Source organism: Stomoxys calcitrans, chromosome 3 (assembly GCF_963082655.1).
Source record: "Stomoxys calcitrans chromosome 3, idStoCalc2.1, whole genome shotgun sequence".
Classification (NCBI taxonomy): Eukaryota; Metazoa; Arthropoda; class Insecta; order Diptera; family Muscidae; genus Stomoxys; species Stomoxys calcitrans.
The window spans coordinates 104,246,643-104,264,368 of NC_081554.1; the positions used below are offsets into that span (position 1 = coordinate 104,246,643).

The following is a 17,726-nucleotide window of genomic DNA, read 5'->3' on the forward strand; positions in this document are numbered from 1 at the left end:
CTCGAGGCAGCTTCTTAAAGCTATAAACAAAAACAAATAGATATTAGAATATTAACAAACAAACAATAATTCGAAAAGAAAAAAAAATTAGGTTGAGGTATGTGTTAGTGTTGTTAATCTTAAGAGTTTCAGCCGTGTTCGCAAAAAGTTATGAGGGTTTCATAAACTACTTATAGGCATTTGTACCAAAAGCCGTATTTACAAACCATTGATAACCTATTAAGGGTTTAAAAAAGCCTTGTTCAGTGAGCATAAGTTATAGTAGGCTCTGATGAAAAAACAACAGATTTTAATCGAAATATATATATTATATTGGGTTGCCCAAAAAGTAATTGCGGATTTTTTAAAAGAATGTAAATGCATTTTTAATAGAACTTAGAATAAACTTTAATCAAATATACTTTTTTACACTTTTTTTCTAAAGCAAGCTTAAAGTAACAGCTGATAACTGACAGAAGAAAGAATGCAATTACAGAGTCACAAGCTGTGAAAAAATTTGTCAACGCCGAATATATGAAAAATCCGCAATTACTTTTTGGGCAACCCAATATTAAAAATTCATTTAATTAGTTAAAGACATTATATAAGCCAATATGAGCTGCTCTAAAGTTACGCTGGTTATAATTCATAGCAATTTGAGAGGTTCCGCTGACTATTTGTGCAATTTTTGTGATTTTGTAATAAAATAGCCGGACTCACTTTTAGTATTGCAAACTAAATAAAACAAACCCAACATCTGACCCTGCACCGGTTTATAAAAACAAAGAATATTTTTATTTTTAAAATTGCATGTTAATTATATCCCAGTTGCTTCCGACAAGAACAAATGCATTTGTTATTAATCAATTGCAGATTTTTTTAATATTTGTTAAACAAATAAGTTAATAAGATAAAGATAATATCTTCCCCGCATGTCCCGTTATGATATCAAAAGCTGTACTGACCTCCTTCTTACTCCCTTTCAGTAATAGCCTCGTCATCTCCAAAGTATTTTCGCCGTCCTACCCACCGTTTTGCTGTTCCACAGGGTTGCATGCGCATTCGTCGCCCACGCCCTAACTCGGAATGCGTCGCCCTGAAAGGCTTACGACTAACCAAGTTTATTGACGGCATTTCTCTGGCCTTCACTGCCAAATCTTTTGCTTCCTAGTTACTCCGTTATGGCCCGACACCCAAACGTTGCGGATCGCGTCATCCTCAGAGAAGGCGTTAATCTTCTTCTTCAAACACTAGTCATGATCTTACCGTCCTGGTGTCTTATGGCCTGTTTACTGTCCGTAAAGATATTCATACACGACGTCCATGCGTTAGCCACCACGTTACGCATTCCGTGATCGCCTGCAGGACCGTATTAAGTCAGGCAGTCTAAAGCAGATCTCAGTCCCTGGCTTCTCAATGCAGACCAACAGGCACACTCCACCTCAAGTGTTGTCTCTGGTGTCCAATCGGAAATCTCTCCTATTCTTTCCAGGCTTCCAATCGTTGCCTCGATTATACCGCGTTGGTATGAACTGCTTCCATCCTCAATTCATTTTCCTATCGCCTTAAGTCTCATTACCACATTGGCTGCCTCACACTTAATCTGTATGTCAATTGGTCAGATATCTAGAATAGTCTGCAGTGCCCTAGTGGGTGTGGTCCTCATCGCTCCGCCTATCCCAAGACAACATATTCACGTATCCCTACGTCGCTTTTTTTCTCCTTTGCAGTTCACCAAACTACTGAGGCGTAAGTAAGCATCGATCTTATCACGCTCCTGTACAGCAGGTGGACTATCCTCGAATTCAGCCCCCATTTCGATCCTACGGCCCGTCTTCATAGTGCCCAACATCTGTAAGCCTTCTCAGTAGGCTCCTGAATGTGACACTTCCAATTAAGTTTCCTATCCAAGATCACACCCAAGTATTTGACATTGTCAGTGTTAAATTGAATTTGTTTATTGAACAGAACTATAAAATAGTATTACATATTTGACAAATTGTTTTATATTACAAAGGCATACTAATGTAAATTGTAATATAATAAAGTGTTTAGCATAAGGTGTATTTCATTCAATTCTGAACCTGAATGAAATATTTAGTTTGAAACTATATTTTATTCTACATGGCTTATAACAAATTAATCTATGCCAAATTTTTCATTAAAATATTCCAATTTTTGTGGTGCAACTGGATTTGTGAAAACATCAGCAAGAATTTCTTTTGTTGAAATATACTTCAAGGAAATTTCGCGATTGTCAATTTTCTCTTTGATAAATTTGGCTTTGATGTCCACATGCTTTGCCTTGATGAATATTTATTGTTTGCAGCCACTTGTATAGCGCCTTTATTATCGCAGTACAAAATCATGTTGACATTACAATTTGAATTAAATTCTCGTTCGAGACGTTTTAGCCAAACTGACTCTAGTATTGCTTGTGATAGCCATAAACTCTGCTTCAGTAAAAGTTTTTTGTCTTAATTTCATCTTCGCTCCGAGATATTCTCATGCCAATCACATTTGAAACGTCTCCCACATCTTTCATTTTAAAATTATTTGAAAGAACGATTTTGACTGACTTAATTTCGTTTACGTCATTGGAAAATATAAGAACATCATCTACGAACATCGCAATATAAATTTTCTTGTCTTCTGATACCTTCGTGTAAGCGCATTGATCAATATCCCCTCGCACAAAACCCATATCAATTAGAACTTTATTTATGGTTTCATTCCATACTCTCCCAGATTGTTTTAAACAGTAAATTGAATTGAGCTTGCAAACTTTCTTAGCACCATCACTGAAACTGGTTGTTCCACATATATGGTTTCCTTTAAAAAACCGTTTAAGTAAGCGCTCACTGCATCCATATGGTGAATCATCATATCATGCTTGACTGCCAATGCCGTCAAATATCTTATCGATTCATAGCGTACAACAGGAGAGAATGTTTCCATTTAGTCTATTCCTTCAGTCTGCGTAAAACCTTTCGCAACTTCCATTCCATTGCAACGGATTTCCATCACAGCCATTCTTCGTCTTAAAAAGCCATTTTGATTTGACTGCTTTAGATCCTATTGGCAGATCAACCAAATTCTATGTATTATTAACTACCAGAGAATTAATTTCTTCGTTTTTTTAAAAACCAACGTTAATCTCAATATCTCCTACGGATTCCGCAACAAGTTCACCCTTATCCGCAACAATTACTTTTTTATTAACAGCATCACGGATGTTATACATATGGCTCTTCTCATTTGTCATGTGGTTACTTGCTCCATTATCGACATACCAGAAGTTTGCAGATTCCGAAATTGAAAATTAATTTTTTGCTTTTGCACATGCGCTGACAACGTTACTACAGACAAACAAAACATCTGAGCGCCCACGCTTCTTGGTAACCGCATTGTTGTTTGACTTCGATTTGCTAGGACAATTTCTTGAAATGTGCCCATTTCCATTGCAATTGACACCTTTTGACTGCAATGCTGATTCCTTCTCTGAAGCTCTAGTGGGAATGATACGTCATTTCCAGCCATAGTCTCAAAAAACGCAAAATTATTTGTATGAAGAAAAAAAATTTATCTATTTTTTCAGAATTTTATTTTCCAGGTGACATAAGGCCCATAACCTGTTAAATTGAATTCGTTTATTGAACTAAATTCTAAAATAGTATTAATATTTGACAAAGATTTTTATATTACAAAGGCATACTAATGTAAATTGTTGTTGTTGTAGCAGTTTATTGTGTTCTATCTTTCGTCTGCTTGATTCTGTTGAGTGTCAAGACCCACGAACTCTGCGACTAAGATGAGGTGCGTTCAGTTAAACAGGTGACATGTATCGTGCGGTCCCTGGTTATGTCTTCGCACTGGTAGGATCTTTGTCTACCGATGGAGGTGCTCCACATGAGAACTTAGGAGACAGCCCGTCGCAGTTCGGACAGATCTGAATATTATTCCACTGCGTGTCACAAAGTTGACGGGACTACATTGGCGCTGCATAACTTACCACAGATCGACCAATTGTTTGTACGTGGTCAACAAGGTGTCTTTGTCTGCACCCCAAGTGCTGCCAGCAAGTGACTTGAGGATCTTGTTTCTACTTTTGACTATAGCAAATTGCTGTGGCATGTGGGGAGAACATGTAAGAGCTTTCAAATGTGACGCCAAGTATTTTGGGACACTTGATGGTCGGAATTATTTCTCCATCGACCATCACAGTCAGCTCAGTATTCACCTCACGCGTATTTGTAGTGAACAATGTATTGGGTTGCCCAAAAAGTAATTGCGGATATTTTAAAAGAAATTAAATGCATTTTTAATAAAACTTAAAATGAACTTTAATCAAATATACTTTTTTTACACTTTTTTTCTAAAGCAAGCTAAAAGTAACAGCTGATAACTGACAGAAGAAAGAATGCAATTACAGAGTCACAAGCTGTGAAAAAATTTGTCAACGCCAAATGCGCCATTACTTTTTGGGCAACCCAATAGCTGAAGTTTTGGTGGCAGATATCTTCAGATTTCTTGCAGCGAAAAAGAGGCAAGTTCGTTGAGGAAGACGTTCAATCTATCGCAGATGTCAACAACGGGTGGGGGCCTGATGCCATGATCGTACAATCGTCCGCATATGGTACGATCTCTATGCTGTCTAGAGGGGGTAGAATGGAGGATAGGTAGAGGTTGAACAGTGCCGGAGATATCACCCCACCTTGGGGAATTCCCTGTTTCACTCTACGGTGCTTCGACTTCTTATTACTAAATTCCACAAATGACTGGCGACCACACAGATAATTCGCGTCCCAGCGTTTCAAGCCTGGCTGGAGAGACGTGTTGGCGATGTCCTCAAATAATTTGGCATGGCTGACCGTGTCGAATGCCTTCGATAGGTCCAGTGCCACGAGGACCGTCCTATCACATGGCCTGGGCTAATTGAAGCCACGGCAAATGTGTGCGGTGATGGCATGCAAAGCTGTTGTTGTGCTACGCAGTCTTGGAAAGCCATGTTGATGCTTGGCGAATGGAAATTCTCCAACGAGCAATAATAATAATGCCTCAAGCGTCTTTGCCACTGGTGAGAGAAGGGAGATCGGTCTGTACGAGTTCCCCAAACTCCGGTCCTTTCCAGGCTTCAGTAGCGGGATCACTCTGCCCATTTTCCCAGACATCGGGAACTGTAATATAGTAAAGCAAAGTATTTAGCATAAGAAATATTTCATTCGAATCTCAATATTGATATTGGTGAGCCAAATTGGCCCACACTCGTCTTCATCGGCAAATCCCATGAGTGGCGTAAATATATATTATATATATATATATATATATATATATATATATATATATATATATATATATATATACATATATATATATATATATATATATATATATATATATATATATATATATATATATATATATATATATATATATATATATATATATATATATATATATATATATATATATATATATATATATATATATATATATATACATATATATATATATATATATATATATATATATATAATCGCCCTATAAACGACACAGTTGCCTCTTTAGCCAACAATAGGAACAACCCTGCAGCACCCGTGCCCATGACAGATACACGTCGTTCGGTGCCAAGTAGAACATCAACTTCCTCCCACTTATAGAAGTGACAGTGCCCTAGACCATTCTCAGAATCAGGTGCCTTCCAATAATAGAGCCCATGGATGTAATAGATGTTTCCAAATAGAGCACTTTGGTCTTAATTTTAACGGCAAAACATGTAGTTTATCCGTGGCCGACTTTGTCTATGTAATTGAATACTTCAAGAAGCACTACTAGTTGACTTTGGAGGAACGAGCTTGCTCACCTACAGGAACTTGACGAGGATCACCACCTTCACATGAAAATGAGGCTACAACAACAACTACAACAAAAATTGTAATTTAACCTATTTTAACCTTTAATGTGGAATTACATTTATATTATTCTTACAAAACATGTCTACGATTTGCTGTAAACGTTTTCGTGTTCTCTAATTTCTCTCAAGAGTGCAGCAAAAGAAAATGTCAGAAATCTATTGGTTGCATTCAGTGTTGCCGTTTTTGGTGTGTTTCTACCAAAATTGGTAGGTTTTTATTGTCTTGGTAGGTTTTTCCAACATACATATAAATACCAAGTTAATTACCGAAAAAATCTCTCCTTGTTGTTTCTATGTATTCGTTAAGAATGCAGAAAAAAACTCATGGAAGTCGAGGAGCTAAATATTATTACAAGGGGTCTCACTGATTAAAATTTCCGGAAAAAGGGCGTAAGTTCTAATATTGACTATAACTAGTGTAAAGGGATCTCATCTAAATTTCAATAATTGTCGATAGGAAATGCGGTTTTTGTGCGTTGAAATCCTTTAGTCGGAAAACAGGGATATGTGGCAGCTGCATACAAATATGACCAAATCTAGTCGATATTCAGGGTCCATGCAACTCACTGTAACGGCGAAAATTGGTGGTAAGTGTTTCTGGGCTCAAACGCATAAATTGGGGGACCGCTTTGTCCAAACTCGGCACGGTTGTTCATTGAAATGAGGTCAAGAATACGACTTTATGAACTCAAGAATTCTTATCGGGAGATCAGTTTAAAGGGTACTATATTAAGATAGAGGTCATTTTTGAACCTGAGGCTGTAGAGTTATTTTATCAAACAGACGGACGGGCGTATTTAGATCCTATATGAATAACGACGATCTAGTACTTTGTAGCGTTGAAATTGTAATTATAATGTAATTTGATGTGTGTCTAAGTGGGATGGCAAAATGGCCAACTGTTCGGTTTTGGGTAAAAACACATTCTATAGCACATTTTTGGCTTGCACAACATTTGGTAGATGTTGATCAGGTTTGGTAGGATTTTTCTTAAATTTTGGTAGGAAATAATTTTCTTGAGTGGCAACACTGGTTGCAGTTCGTAGCCATTTTTCTGTGAGAGCTATAAGATAACCATAGTCTATGGCTAACACGTTCTCCTACATTTATGACACGTTTACGAGAACAAATTCAGGCCTTTACGTGATACCAAAAATGTAATTGAATTTTCGTCTCGACAACCATAATACCATTTGTGAAAATTTCAAAATTCGACTATTTACATACATATATGCGCACAATGATCTTTGTTTTGCACGAATTTTTTTATTTTATAATATAAAATTTAATTTTAATTTAGAAAACTTTTTTTCACAGACTTTCTATAACATTCTATTGGATTAATTACATCGCTATTGAATCAACGTTTGACATGTGGTATGACATGAACTACGGTCATGAAAGGGAAACGAGCACCAACATGCATCCATATTTTGAAGATATTGGTGTTTGTACCAATCCGATGGCAACGTCAACGACAAATACACCGACATTATATAAGAACCACACAAGTCTTCACGACAGTATGGGTACGTTCTCTACAACAAATATACCGTATACTAAGTATTATAATAATGACATAGCGCGCTGCCGCTCAAGTAGCAGGGCTACAGATTATAGTGACACAAATATTTATTATGATCATTATCTTATGGAGCCACGCCCACATACATCAATGCAATTGCAATCAACTGCGGGTTATGACGAATATGGATCAAACGGTACCAATAAAATGCCGCCTTATAATGAAAGGCTATCAAATGTAACAACAATGGCATATGAACAAAAACTGCAAGATTTGCAGAAACGACGCCAATCAATAATTCTGGCAATGACAACGGCATCTGTCATTGCAAGCGGTGAAACACGTATACCGCAGCATCTCTTAAAAAAGTCAGAATCGTCAACAAAAGCTGTTGGTACTGGTACGCTAACAAATGATACAGTATATTTTCCAGCAACGAAGCATTCCAACTTGCAAGATATCTCTTCTTACGCGCACACAAATGATACTTACTTTTTTAATAGTAATGCCGATTTAAACAATGATCATAAATGTCGTTCCTATACTTCTGCAAAAATTAATATAGATGGTCTACCTACTACACCAATGGCTGCTCCTACAACACATTTGCTGTCTTCATCATCACCAATTGTATCATCCGAAAATATAAAATATATAAATAACATATCAACACCAGGAACATCCACATTGCAAACAAATATATCATCTTATGGAATACCAAAACTTTCAAAAAAATTACCCGATACGCCACTAACCAGTAATAGAGCAAAGAGTAAGCAATTACCGCAGTCGCCTACAACATTCCAAAAAGCGCCAACGATTGATCTTATATCAAGTTCACAAAAAGTAATAGATTCTAAGACGGATCCATTTATTATCAATAGCTCAATTTCCACAAATTTATCAATTAATCGGGATGATGCCTCAACATCATTATATTTGAACAAAGTTTCTTCAATAAACTGCACAGCGCTTTCAAGTTATAATATTTCAGATGATAATATTGAGAGTCATAGTAAGCGCCTTGTGTTTAACACCAATTTTAGGGGAAATTACGATAATAATTTTAATCAAAACAACAATTTTTATGACAATGATATAGGCATCAGTTGTGACAAATTATCCGAAAACTCGAAGGTTACATATGAAACTATAAATGTAGAAGAAGGGTATTGTGATGAATTTGTTGAGGATACCGCAATAATGTCTTCATCCCCGTCCATATATCATCGTAAGAAACAACTAGAAAATGTCACATCATCAGCTATTTCATCGGACACTTGTATTTTGCGAGAAACATCGTATGAACTCGATGCAAATTATAAAAAAAACGTTGCCTTAGACACATCCGGCAATGCATTACAATTTATTGAATCAACACCATCGATAGATCTGGATAACAAATTTAATTTAAGTACTACTCTATCTGATGAAATATTGACTGAATCTTCGACAATACCTAGTTCCAGCAACAAAGATCCAAATGATTTAAAACCTATAAGTAATGACATCAGCAGTAAACACACTGACGTTTTCCATTCCGATCCCAGACATTCATATCATAACACAGACCCTATAACATATTCAACTTTATCGTCGAGCGTAATGTTTCCAGATTTATCTTCAACTACAATGATGACAACAAACATTTTAGAAGATGTAAACGTTACTTATAATAAAACATTTCTCGATGATGTAACTTATAATGCCACAAGTCGAAGTAGTTTGAAACACTCACAGAATAATAGTCTTAGTAATAGCGATGTTGACCTTGCTCCAATTAAGTGTTCGTCCACATCCATTGCAAGCCTTTCAACGACTACTGTATCATCCCCTTTACAACGCAACGCCACAACTACATCAACATGCTTAAATAACATAAGCACAAATGTTAATGACTATAAAGACAAACCTTGGGAAGCTGCGTCTATTTTAAAGTTGTATAGTGACAAATTCGAGGATTATCTTCTGAATTCAATCGAAACAAAAAGTTCAACAGAATCTGCGACATCTTATATAGATACCTCAAAGTCATTTTTTGCGGACTCCACATTGTCACTTCCTTTAATCCAACAAGAAAGCACAACATTTCTAAACAATACGGATGACTCTGAACAACACGCTTCAAATCAGCCAGACAAAACAATTGAAACATCACAATTATTTTCTAAGGAAATAATCCCAAGGACAGATAACGACAACTTAGTGAATTCCCTCGCAACTCCAAATGTATCATTAGATACGACAGCACAGGAAATGAAGGACTTACCTGCCTACATAACCGATTTCCTGTTCACATCTTCGTTAAGTGATACAAATGCTTATTTTAATACCTACAAAATATCAGATACTGTTTTGCCCGCGATGGAATTTAGTAGTACCGAAAAAACTACCAATTTATATGAGGGGGGTGGTTACCTAAGCACATTTCCTGATGATACAAGCTCGTTATGCAGCTTAAACGATGGGACGTCTGCGAAAAATACCGAAAAAATATTAACGGAAATGCTAAAGCCAGACATCGACTTCTCATCTAAAATCGAAAATGTACAGGATGATTTAGAAGAAGAAGATAACAAATATAGTTCACTTAAACTCGATATCTCGACTTACACATCAGACTCCGATTTACCAACAGTTAACTTTGATGACACATTTTATAATAGCTTCAATGTTGATCTCACTTCATTGATATCGGACAACTCCAATATTACAACGGTTAGCTCCACAGCAACGACGTCTAGTGTAAGTGATGTGCATGCTATTCATAAAACAACTGTGTCCATTTCACCTTTAGATTCTGCCTTTGGTGATGAAGATGCTAAAACATCTTTAAATAACTATAGTGAGTGCTCATTGAGTGGTTATTATAAACCACCCAACACAAGTAATGCTACAGAGTCCGCAACTGCTAAAGCTTCAAGCCTTTTTGGTGGATTTTCCCAAAGCTTAAAGGGTGGTTTAGATGGAGTTTTGGATTCAACAAATAGCACTGATTCTGAACATTCCACATTTTCTAAAAAGAGTTTCGGGTTTGGTTTGGCTTCCAAGTTGGTGCCAAATGTTGGTAGTTTACTAGCAGCTGCTACAAAATCCACATCCGCACCTGTAACATCATCATCGCAGTCTATAAACAGCCTCACAAATACATCATCTGAGTCAGTTACCAATGAAGTCTCATATAAGTTATTACAAGGTGAAGAAATAAATAATATAGATGTACATACTGCGGATATTTTGGATTTAGGAAATGCATCGCGAGGAGAAGAAATGTACAACAACAATAATACCAATGTCTGTATAGAGAACAATAATTACAATAAAGATAGCTCTGAACTTTATGTCTCCTCAGCTATCAGCACAAATATAGAACAGGACACAATGACCGTAGACGATATTAGTTATACATCACAACATGTAGAATATTGCCAAGTAACTAATAGTATTGATTATACAAAGGATGATGTGAACACTAAACCTGATATGACCGTAATGACAACTGCAGATAATGTATGCAGTGGAATATCTGCATATACCGAAAATAATCATTACACGGAAATGAATGATTACAACGAGTATGATTATGTGACGGCGCCCGAAAATTTAATCAATGAACCAAAATATGTTATAAGCTCGACTACAAGATCAGATGTTTCAGCTGTGACAAATAGTACGGCCACATCAACAAGTATTAAAAGTTCGATATTGCCATCTCTATCCAGCATAACATCCAACGTATCTAAACCTACACCAGCAACAAAAAGTGGCGCTAGTGGGGGAATGTTTGGTTCATTTTTTGGAAAAGCTGCTGTGGCAATGCAAACTGCTACCCAAGTTCTTAACCAAGGGGCTTCGATTGCAAGCACAAAAGTGCAAAAAAATCTGCAGTCTAATGCACCATTGCAGGAGTCTAATATAAAAGATGAGTCCAAAATCTCAAAACAGCAAAATCATATATATTCATCTTCTACAGCAACATATTCATCTACTATATCAGTTTTTGCCAATGATAATAGTAGTTTTCCAATTCAAAACGAGGATATAGTTAAGTCACAATCACTCGGAAATGTGGATGATTCCGACGAAAGCCACTATAGTACAAATGGTAATCAAATCCAGTTTAATCAACATGTTAAACTATTGCCGACTGTGCCAACAGCTGGATCAACTGGCAAAAAACTGCCCATCATCAATGGTAAATCGGGAATATTAATGAAGCAGCCTGCAGAGATTTACGATGATAATGAAGACGTTATCCGTAGCAAATCTCTTCAGTTAAAACGGACACCGAGTTACGATATCGATAATGGACAGGATAACTATTACTTGGATGTCCAGCACACAGCACAATCGACGGCAATACCAACGACTACGAATGCATATTTTGAACACGCAAATGGTGGTTATGATTACCATGATGATTATTTTGAGGCAGATGATGAATATAAATGTATCGAAATCTCGAAAAACAGCATCGAAAATTCCAAGAATTCACAACACAATCGAATACAACTGGGCTATGTGGATGAGGAGTCGGAATATCACTCCAATGAAAATAGTGAAGAGTACATTGACGACATATGCCACAGTGACGGCAGTGGCAATTATGAAGAAAGTTCAAATGGCAGTCTTAAGAGTAGCGAAATGACTGTAAAAACAACCATTACAAGCAACCAAAACCCAAAGGATGTGGATAGTGTACCCAGCAATCATATATATGGTCATCATGTGAAGAAACAGGATAGCGTTATATTAGAAGAAGATGAGGAGGATGAAATTTCATCAATTGGTTTGCACGATACTGTGGGCTCCCCATCAAAATCATTAAGTCGTAAATCTAGTAACGTTGTTATGAACGATGACGAGTTTCCAACGAATGATATGCAAGCAACGTCTAGTCAAACTTGCAAAAAGAAATTAATGCGTGGTGAGACGGAGGAAGTTGTGAGCGGACATATGCAAATTTCTAAGAGAAAACCGGAAATAACTGCAATTAAACGATGGCATTGGGCTTATAATAAAATTATAATGCAATTAAATAACGGAGGAGGTACTGGTTCGGTCGGATTAAGAGTTAATGGTCACCCGGGAGATAATCCATTTTATAGCAATATTGATAGTATGCCCGATATAAGGCCTCGCCGAAAATCCATTCCTCTTGTTTCCGAAATAACTATGGCGGCTATAAAGCGTAATGCTGGACTTACTTCGGCAGTACCTAGAGCCACTCTTAATGACGAAGAATTGAAAATGCATGTATACAAAAAATCTCTGCAAGCTTTAATTTATCCAATTTCCTCAACTACTCCACATAACTTCGTACTATGGACGGCTACATCTCCAACCTATTGCTACGAGTGTGAAGGGCTTCTGTGGGGCATAGCTCGACAGGGTGTCCGATGCACAGAATGCGGTGTTAAATGTCACGAAAAATGCAAAGATCTATTAAACGCAGACTGTTTGCAAAGAGCCGCAGAAAAAAGCTCTAAACATGGTGCTGAAGATAAAGCGCACTCTATAATAACTGCCATGAAGGAACGCATGAAACAGCGAGAAGAAGAAAAGCCAGAAATATTTGAACTAATTCGAGCAGTTTTTAACATAGAAGAGAAAAGTCACACTGGTCATATGAAAGCGATGAAGCAAAGCGTTTTAGATGGTACCAGCAAATGGTCTGCCAAAATAGCCATAACAGTGATATGTGCTCAAGGCTTAATAGCGAAGGATAAAAGCGGTACTAGTGATCCATATGTGACGGTTCAAGTTAGTAAAGTAAAAAAACGTACACGAACAATGCCACAAGAATTAAATCCAGTTTGGAATGAAAAGTTCCACTTTGAATGTCACAATTCATCTGACCGTATAAAGGTTCGTGTTTGGGATGAAGACAACGATCTTAAATCTAAACTCAGACAAAAACTTACTCGTGAATCCGATGATTTCCTTGGTCAAACAATAATAGAAGTCCGTACACTGTCAGGTGAAATGGATGTGTGGTATAATTTAGAAAAACGCACTGATAAATCCGCAGTTTCCGGAGCTATTCGTTTGCACATATCAGTTGAAATAAAAGGCGAGGAAAAGGTTGCTCCTTATCACGTTCAGTACACATGCTTACACGAAAATCTTTTTCACTATCTTTGTGAGGAAAACAGTGGCATGGTCAAATTGCCGCAACAAAAGGGAGATGATGCTTGGAAATTGTATTTTGATGAAATTCCCGAAGAAATTGTCGATGAATTTGCTATGCGTTATGGCATAGAGAATATTTATCAAGCTATGACACACTTTCATTGTCTATCAGCAAAATATTTGTGCCCTGGAGTTCCAGCAGTCATGAGCACGCTTTTAGCCAATATTAATGCGTATTACGCTCACACCACCGCATCGTCCGCAGTGTCTGCAAGCGATCGTTTTGCCGCAAGCAATTTTGGAAAAGAAAAATTTGTTAAACTTCTTGATCAATTACACAACTCACTACGAATCGATCTTTCCATGTATCGCAATAATTTTCCAGCATCTAGTCAGGAAAAACTAATGGATTTAAAGTCAACCGTCGATTTACTAACCAGTATTACATTCTTTCGTATGAAAGTTCAAGAACTTTCGAGTCCACCGAGAGCTAGCACCGTCGTTAAAGATTGCGTTAAAGCTTGTCTTAGATCCACTTATCAATTTCTTTTTGAAAACTGCTACGAACTGTATAATAGGGAATTTCAGGTGGATCCAAACGAGGCCAAGCGCGAATCTGACGACCATGGACCAAAATTGGATAGTGTCGATTTTTGGCATAAACTAATAGCATTAATAGTCTCAGTTATTGACGAAGATAAAAATAGCTATGGAACAGTTCTAAATCAATTCCCACAAGAGTTAAATATTGGGCAACTTTCAGCGGCTACGATGTGGAGTTTGTTTGCCGTTGATATGAAATATGCTCTCGAGGAGCACGAACAACATCGATTATGTAAATCATCTTCCTACATGAACTTGCATTTTCGGGTTAAATGGTTGTATAGTAATTATGTGAAAGAAGTTCCACCTCATAGAGGAGCTGTTCCGGAGTATCCAGCGTGGTTTGAACCATTTGTTATGCAGTGGCTCAATGAAAATGATGATGTTTCCTTGGAATACCTTCATGGTGCATTTAATCGGGATAAAAAGGACGGATTTCAACGAAGCAGCGAACATTCTCTTTTTTCAAATTCGGTAGTAGATGTATTCACACAACTAACTCAATGCTTCGATGTTGTTAGCAAGCTCGAGTGTCCTGATCCTGAAATATGGAAACGTTACATGAGACGCTTTGCTAAAACTATCGTAAAAGTGTTAATTTCTTATGCTGATATTGTTAAAAAAGAATTTCCAGAACACACGAAAGACGAACGCGTCGCTTGCATTCTAATGAACAATATTCAACAGCTTCGCGTTCAGTTGGAAAAAATGTTTGAATCAATGGGTGGAGACAAACTTGAGGAAGATGCTGCTAACATTCTAAAAGAATTGCAACAGAATTTGAACTCTGCCCTCGATGATTTAGCCTCACAATTTGCCATTAGCCTTGAACCTCGCATCACACAGTCGTTACGAGAACTTGGCGATTTATTAATTGCTGTTAAGGGCAATTCTGTTGCAGGCGAAAAAATCAACAGTAATGTTGTTGCTCTGGAGGCTGACGAAGTTTTGCGACCTTTAATGGACCTTTTAGATGGTTCTTTAACATTATATGCTCAGTCTTGCGAAAAAACTGTTTTAAAACGACTTCTAAAAGAACTGTGGAAAATCGTAATGCGTACTTTAGAAAAAACAATTGTTTTACCGCCAATGACAGATAAAACTATGATGTTCAAGCATCTTACAGATAATGCCAAAAATTTAGCCTCGAATGCGAAAATAGAAGATATGGGACGCCTATTTAAGTCGCATATGGCAGGTAAACAAGATGTAAAAAGTGCTTTGAGTGGAGTAATGGACATTTCAAAAGAAGTTGAAAAAAATTTGTCGCCCAAACAATGTGCAGTTCTTGACGTGGCCTTAGATACAATAAAACAATATTTCCATGCTGGGGGAAATGGGTTGAAGAAAACTTTTCTTGAAAAATCTCCGGAACTACAAAGTTTACGCTATGCGTTAAGCCTTTACACACAAATGACGGACACATTAATTAAAACATTTATTTCTTGCCAAATACTAGATCCCGATCCGGATATGCAAGAAGAAAGTGTTGGCGAAATATCAGTACAAATTGACTTGTACTCCCACCCAGGCACTGGTGAATATAAAGTTAATGTAAAAGTTGTCGCTGCAAATGATCTTAAATGGCAGATACCATCGGGAATGTTTCGCCCATTTGTCGAAATAAATTTGATTGGTCCGAACTTACAAGATAAAAAGCGAAAGTTTGCGACTAAATCCAAATCAAATAACTGGTCGCCGAAATACAACGAATCATTTAATTTTACTATTGGTACAGAGGAACAACTAGATTTTTTTGAATTACATATTTGTGTCAAAGATTACTGCTTTGCAAGAGATGATCGCTTGGTGGGCGTTGCTGTTATACCCCTTAAAGATATATTGGAGAAAGGTTCGCTTTCTTGTTGGCTACCGCTACAAAGACGCATTCATATGGACGAAACTGGATGGACCATTTTACGTATTTTGTCCCAACGCAATAACGATGAAGTCGCCAAAGAGTTTGTTAAACTTAAATCTGAAATCAGACAAGAGCCAACGGTGGGCACTTAAAATTAAATAATGCAAAAATATATGTTTAAAAATACTAGCAAACATACGGGAAATATCGTTTAACCTTTCACTTATATTTGTTAATTGTAAGAAACTTATTTACAAAAATCCTTAAATTCAAAAAGTTCACCTTAATTGATATTGTTTAAGCTCTCTTAATAATATAGCCCATTAAATTAATACATTGTATATATGATCAGTAACAAAACATCTTATTTATTTTATATATCTGATAAGGGTTTGCCGTATTAATAGTTAAAATAAATCACCGTTTTCATTATTTAATGCGAGTAACTTTTTAATAACTTTTGGTTGAAACTGCTTGGACAATAGTATTGTGGGTCCAAAAGCATATAGCAAAGTCTGCATACCTAGGAACAGGTATGCACACTGCCAAAGGTATACAGCGAATTGCCAGGACCATATTCAGGTTGGTATGTGGCACGATTCAAACTTCTAGTTTTTGGGGACCAAAGCTCAGTCAACATGTACAGTTGCGCTATGTTGTTATGTTTTGGTATTCAATATGTTTTATTCTACTGGACAAAGTTTACTAGTACCAAAGTTGCCTGTGAATAGAGCGCTTATGGGTCCATGATAAGCAGATGCTTTAATTACTACAATATTTTTTCTACAGCTAACTTGAGTGCATGTACATCATTAGTTTTTAGTAATAGGGATTTGCAATAAGGTATTGGAAATTTGCCGTTACAAACTAGGTAGATTCATAGAGATTTAAATAATATAGTTCGAGCTGTACTAGCCGCCCGTGCAATACACCTGCCAAAGATAACGACTCAAATAATTAGTTTTTCAAACTTATTTAAGCTAGTTTTAATAATAAAAATATAGAATTTATATTCATATTCAAGTGAAGGTAACGATCATCGTCAAGCTCCTGTGTCAGCAAGCTCGTTCCGGTTCAAAGGACCGATCGCCAGAAAAACAAGGTGGCCTTTAGTTATTTATAGGAGCCAATAACTCGCCTTGTCATACCGAGCATCATTATTTGTGCAAGAGCCGGTGCCGCCCGGCCTCTCACTGAGACTCTCCGATCGAGACGGCTGACTGCTGTTGCAGCTTCTCCGTATGGAGCATTCTACTATCCGCTACCTGTGGACGCGCCCGGTAGCACGCAGCTATACTTTTCGTGACAGAAATGAAGACCACACAGATCGGACCTTAATGTTCCAACCTGTGTGATGCTAACAGCTATTCAGTGCCGGAGATAATTGTAATTCAGACAATTTTCCATCTTTACACATATTGCTCGCGATTTTGATTGTGATTAACTCGGATTGAAATAACACCACAAAGTAAGAGTAAATATCGATAGGAGAGTATATATCGATACCTAAACTTATGTCAATGGATGAAGGCTGGTCAAAATGTGTACCAGCTTAGATGAAATTCTTGAACATTTTCAGTATACAACTAGGTATACGAACGCTGGGTGCGGTAGTGGAAATACAATCTTCGACCTTCAGAGTTGGTAATAATGTCACAATAAGGCATCTAGCCTCACATTTTCCACCTTTACACACAATTTTAACCAGCGCG

At 37.0% G+C, this 17,726-nt stretch overlaps 1 protein-coding gene across 3 annotated transcripts in view; it reads left to right on the top strand.

Annotated features, from left to right (window-relative positions):
* LOC106092744 (uncharacterized) overlaps positions 1–16,451 on the top strand; it is a 102,771-nt gene extending 86,320 nt beyond the window's left edge. For all 3 annotated transcript variants that reach the window (XM_059364978.1, XM_059364977.1, XM_059364979.1), the window contains one exon: positions 7,211–16,451. In XM_059364978.1, the coding sequence (XP_059220961.1) occupies positions 7,266–16,166 (8,901 nt within the window). In that variant the 5' untranslated portion in view covers positions 7,211–7,265 and the 3' untranslated portion in view covers positions 16,167–16,451. The remainder of the gene's footprint in view (positions 1–7,210) is intronic.
* Positions 16,452–17,726: the final 1,275 nt, after the last annotated feature.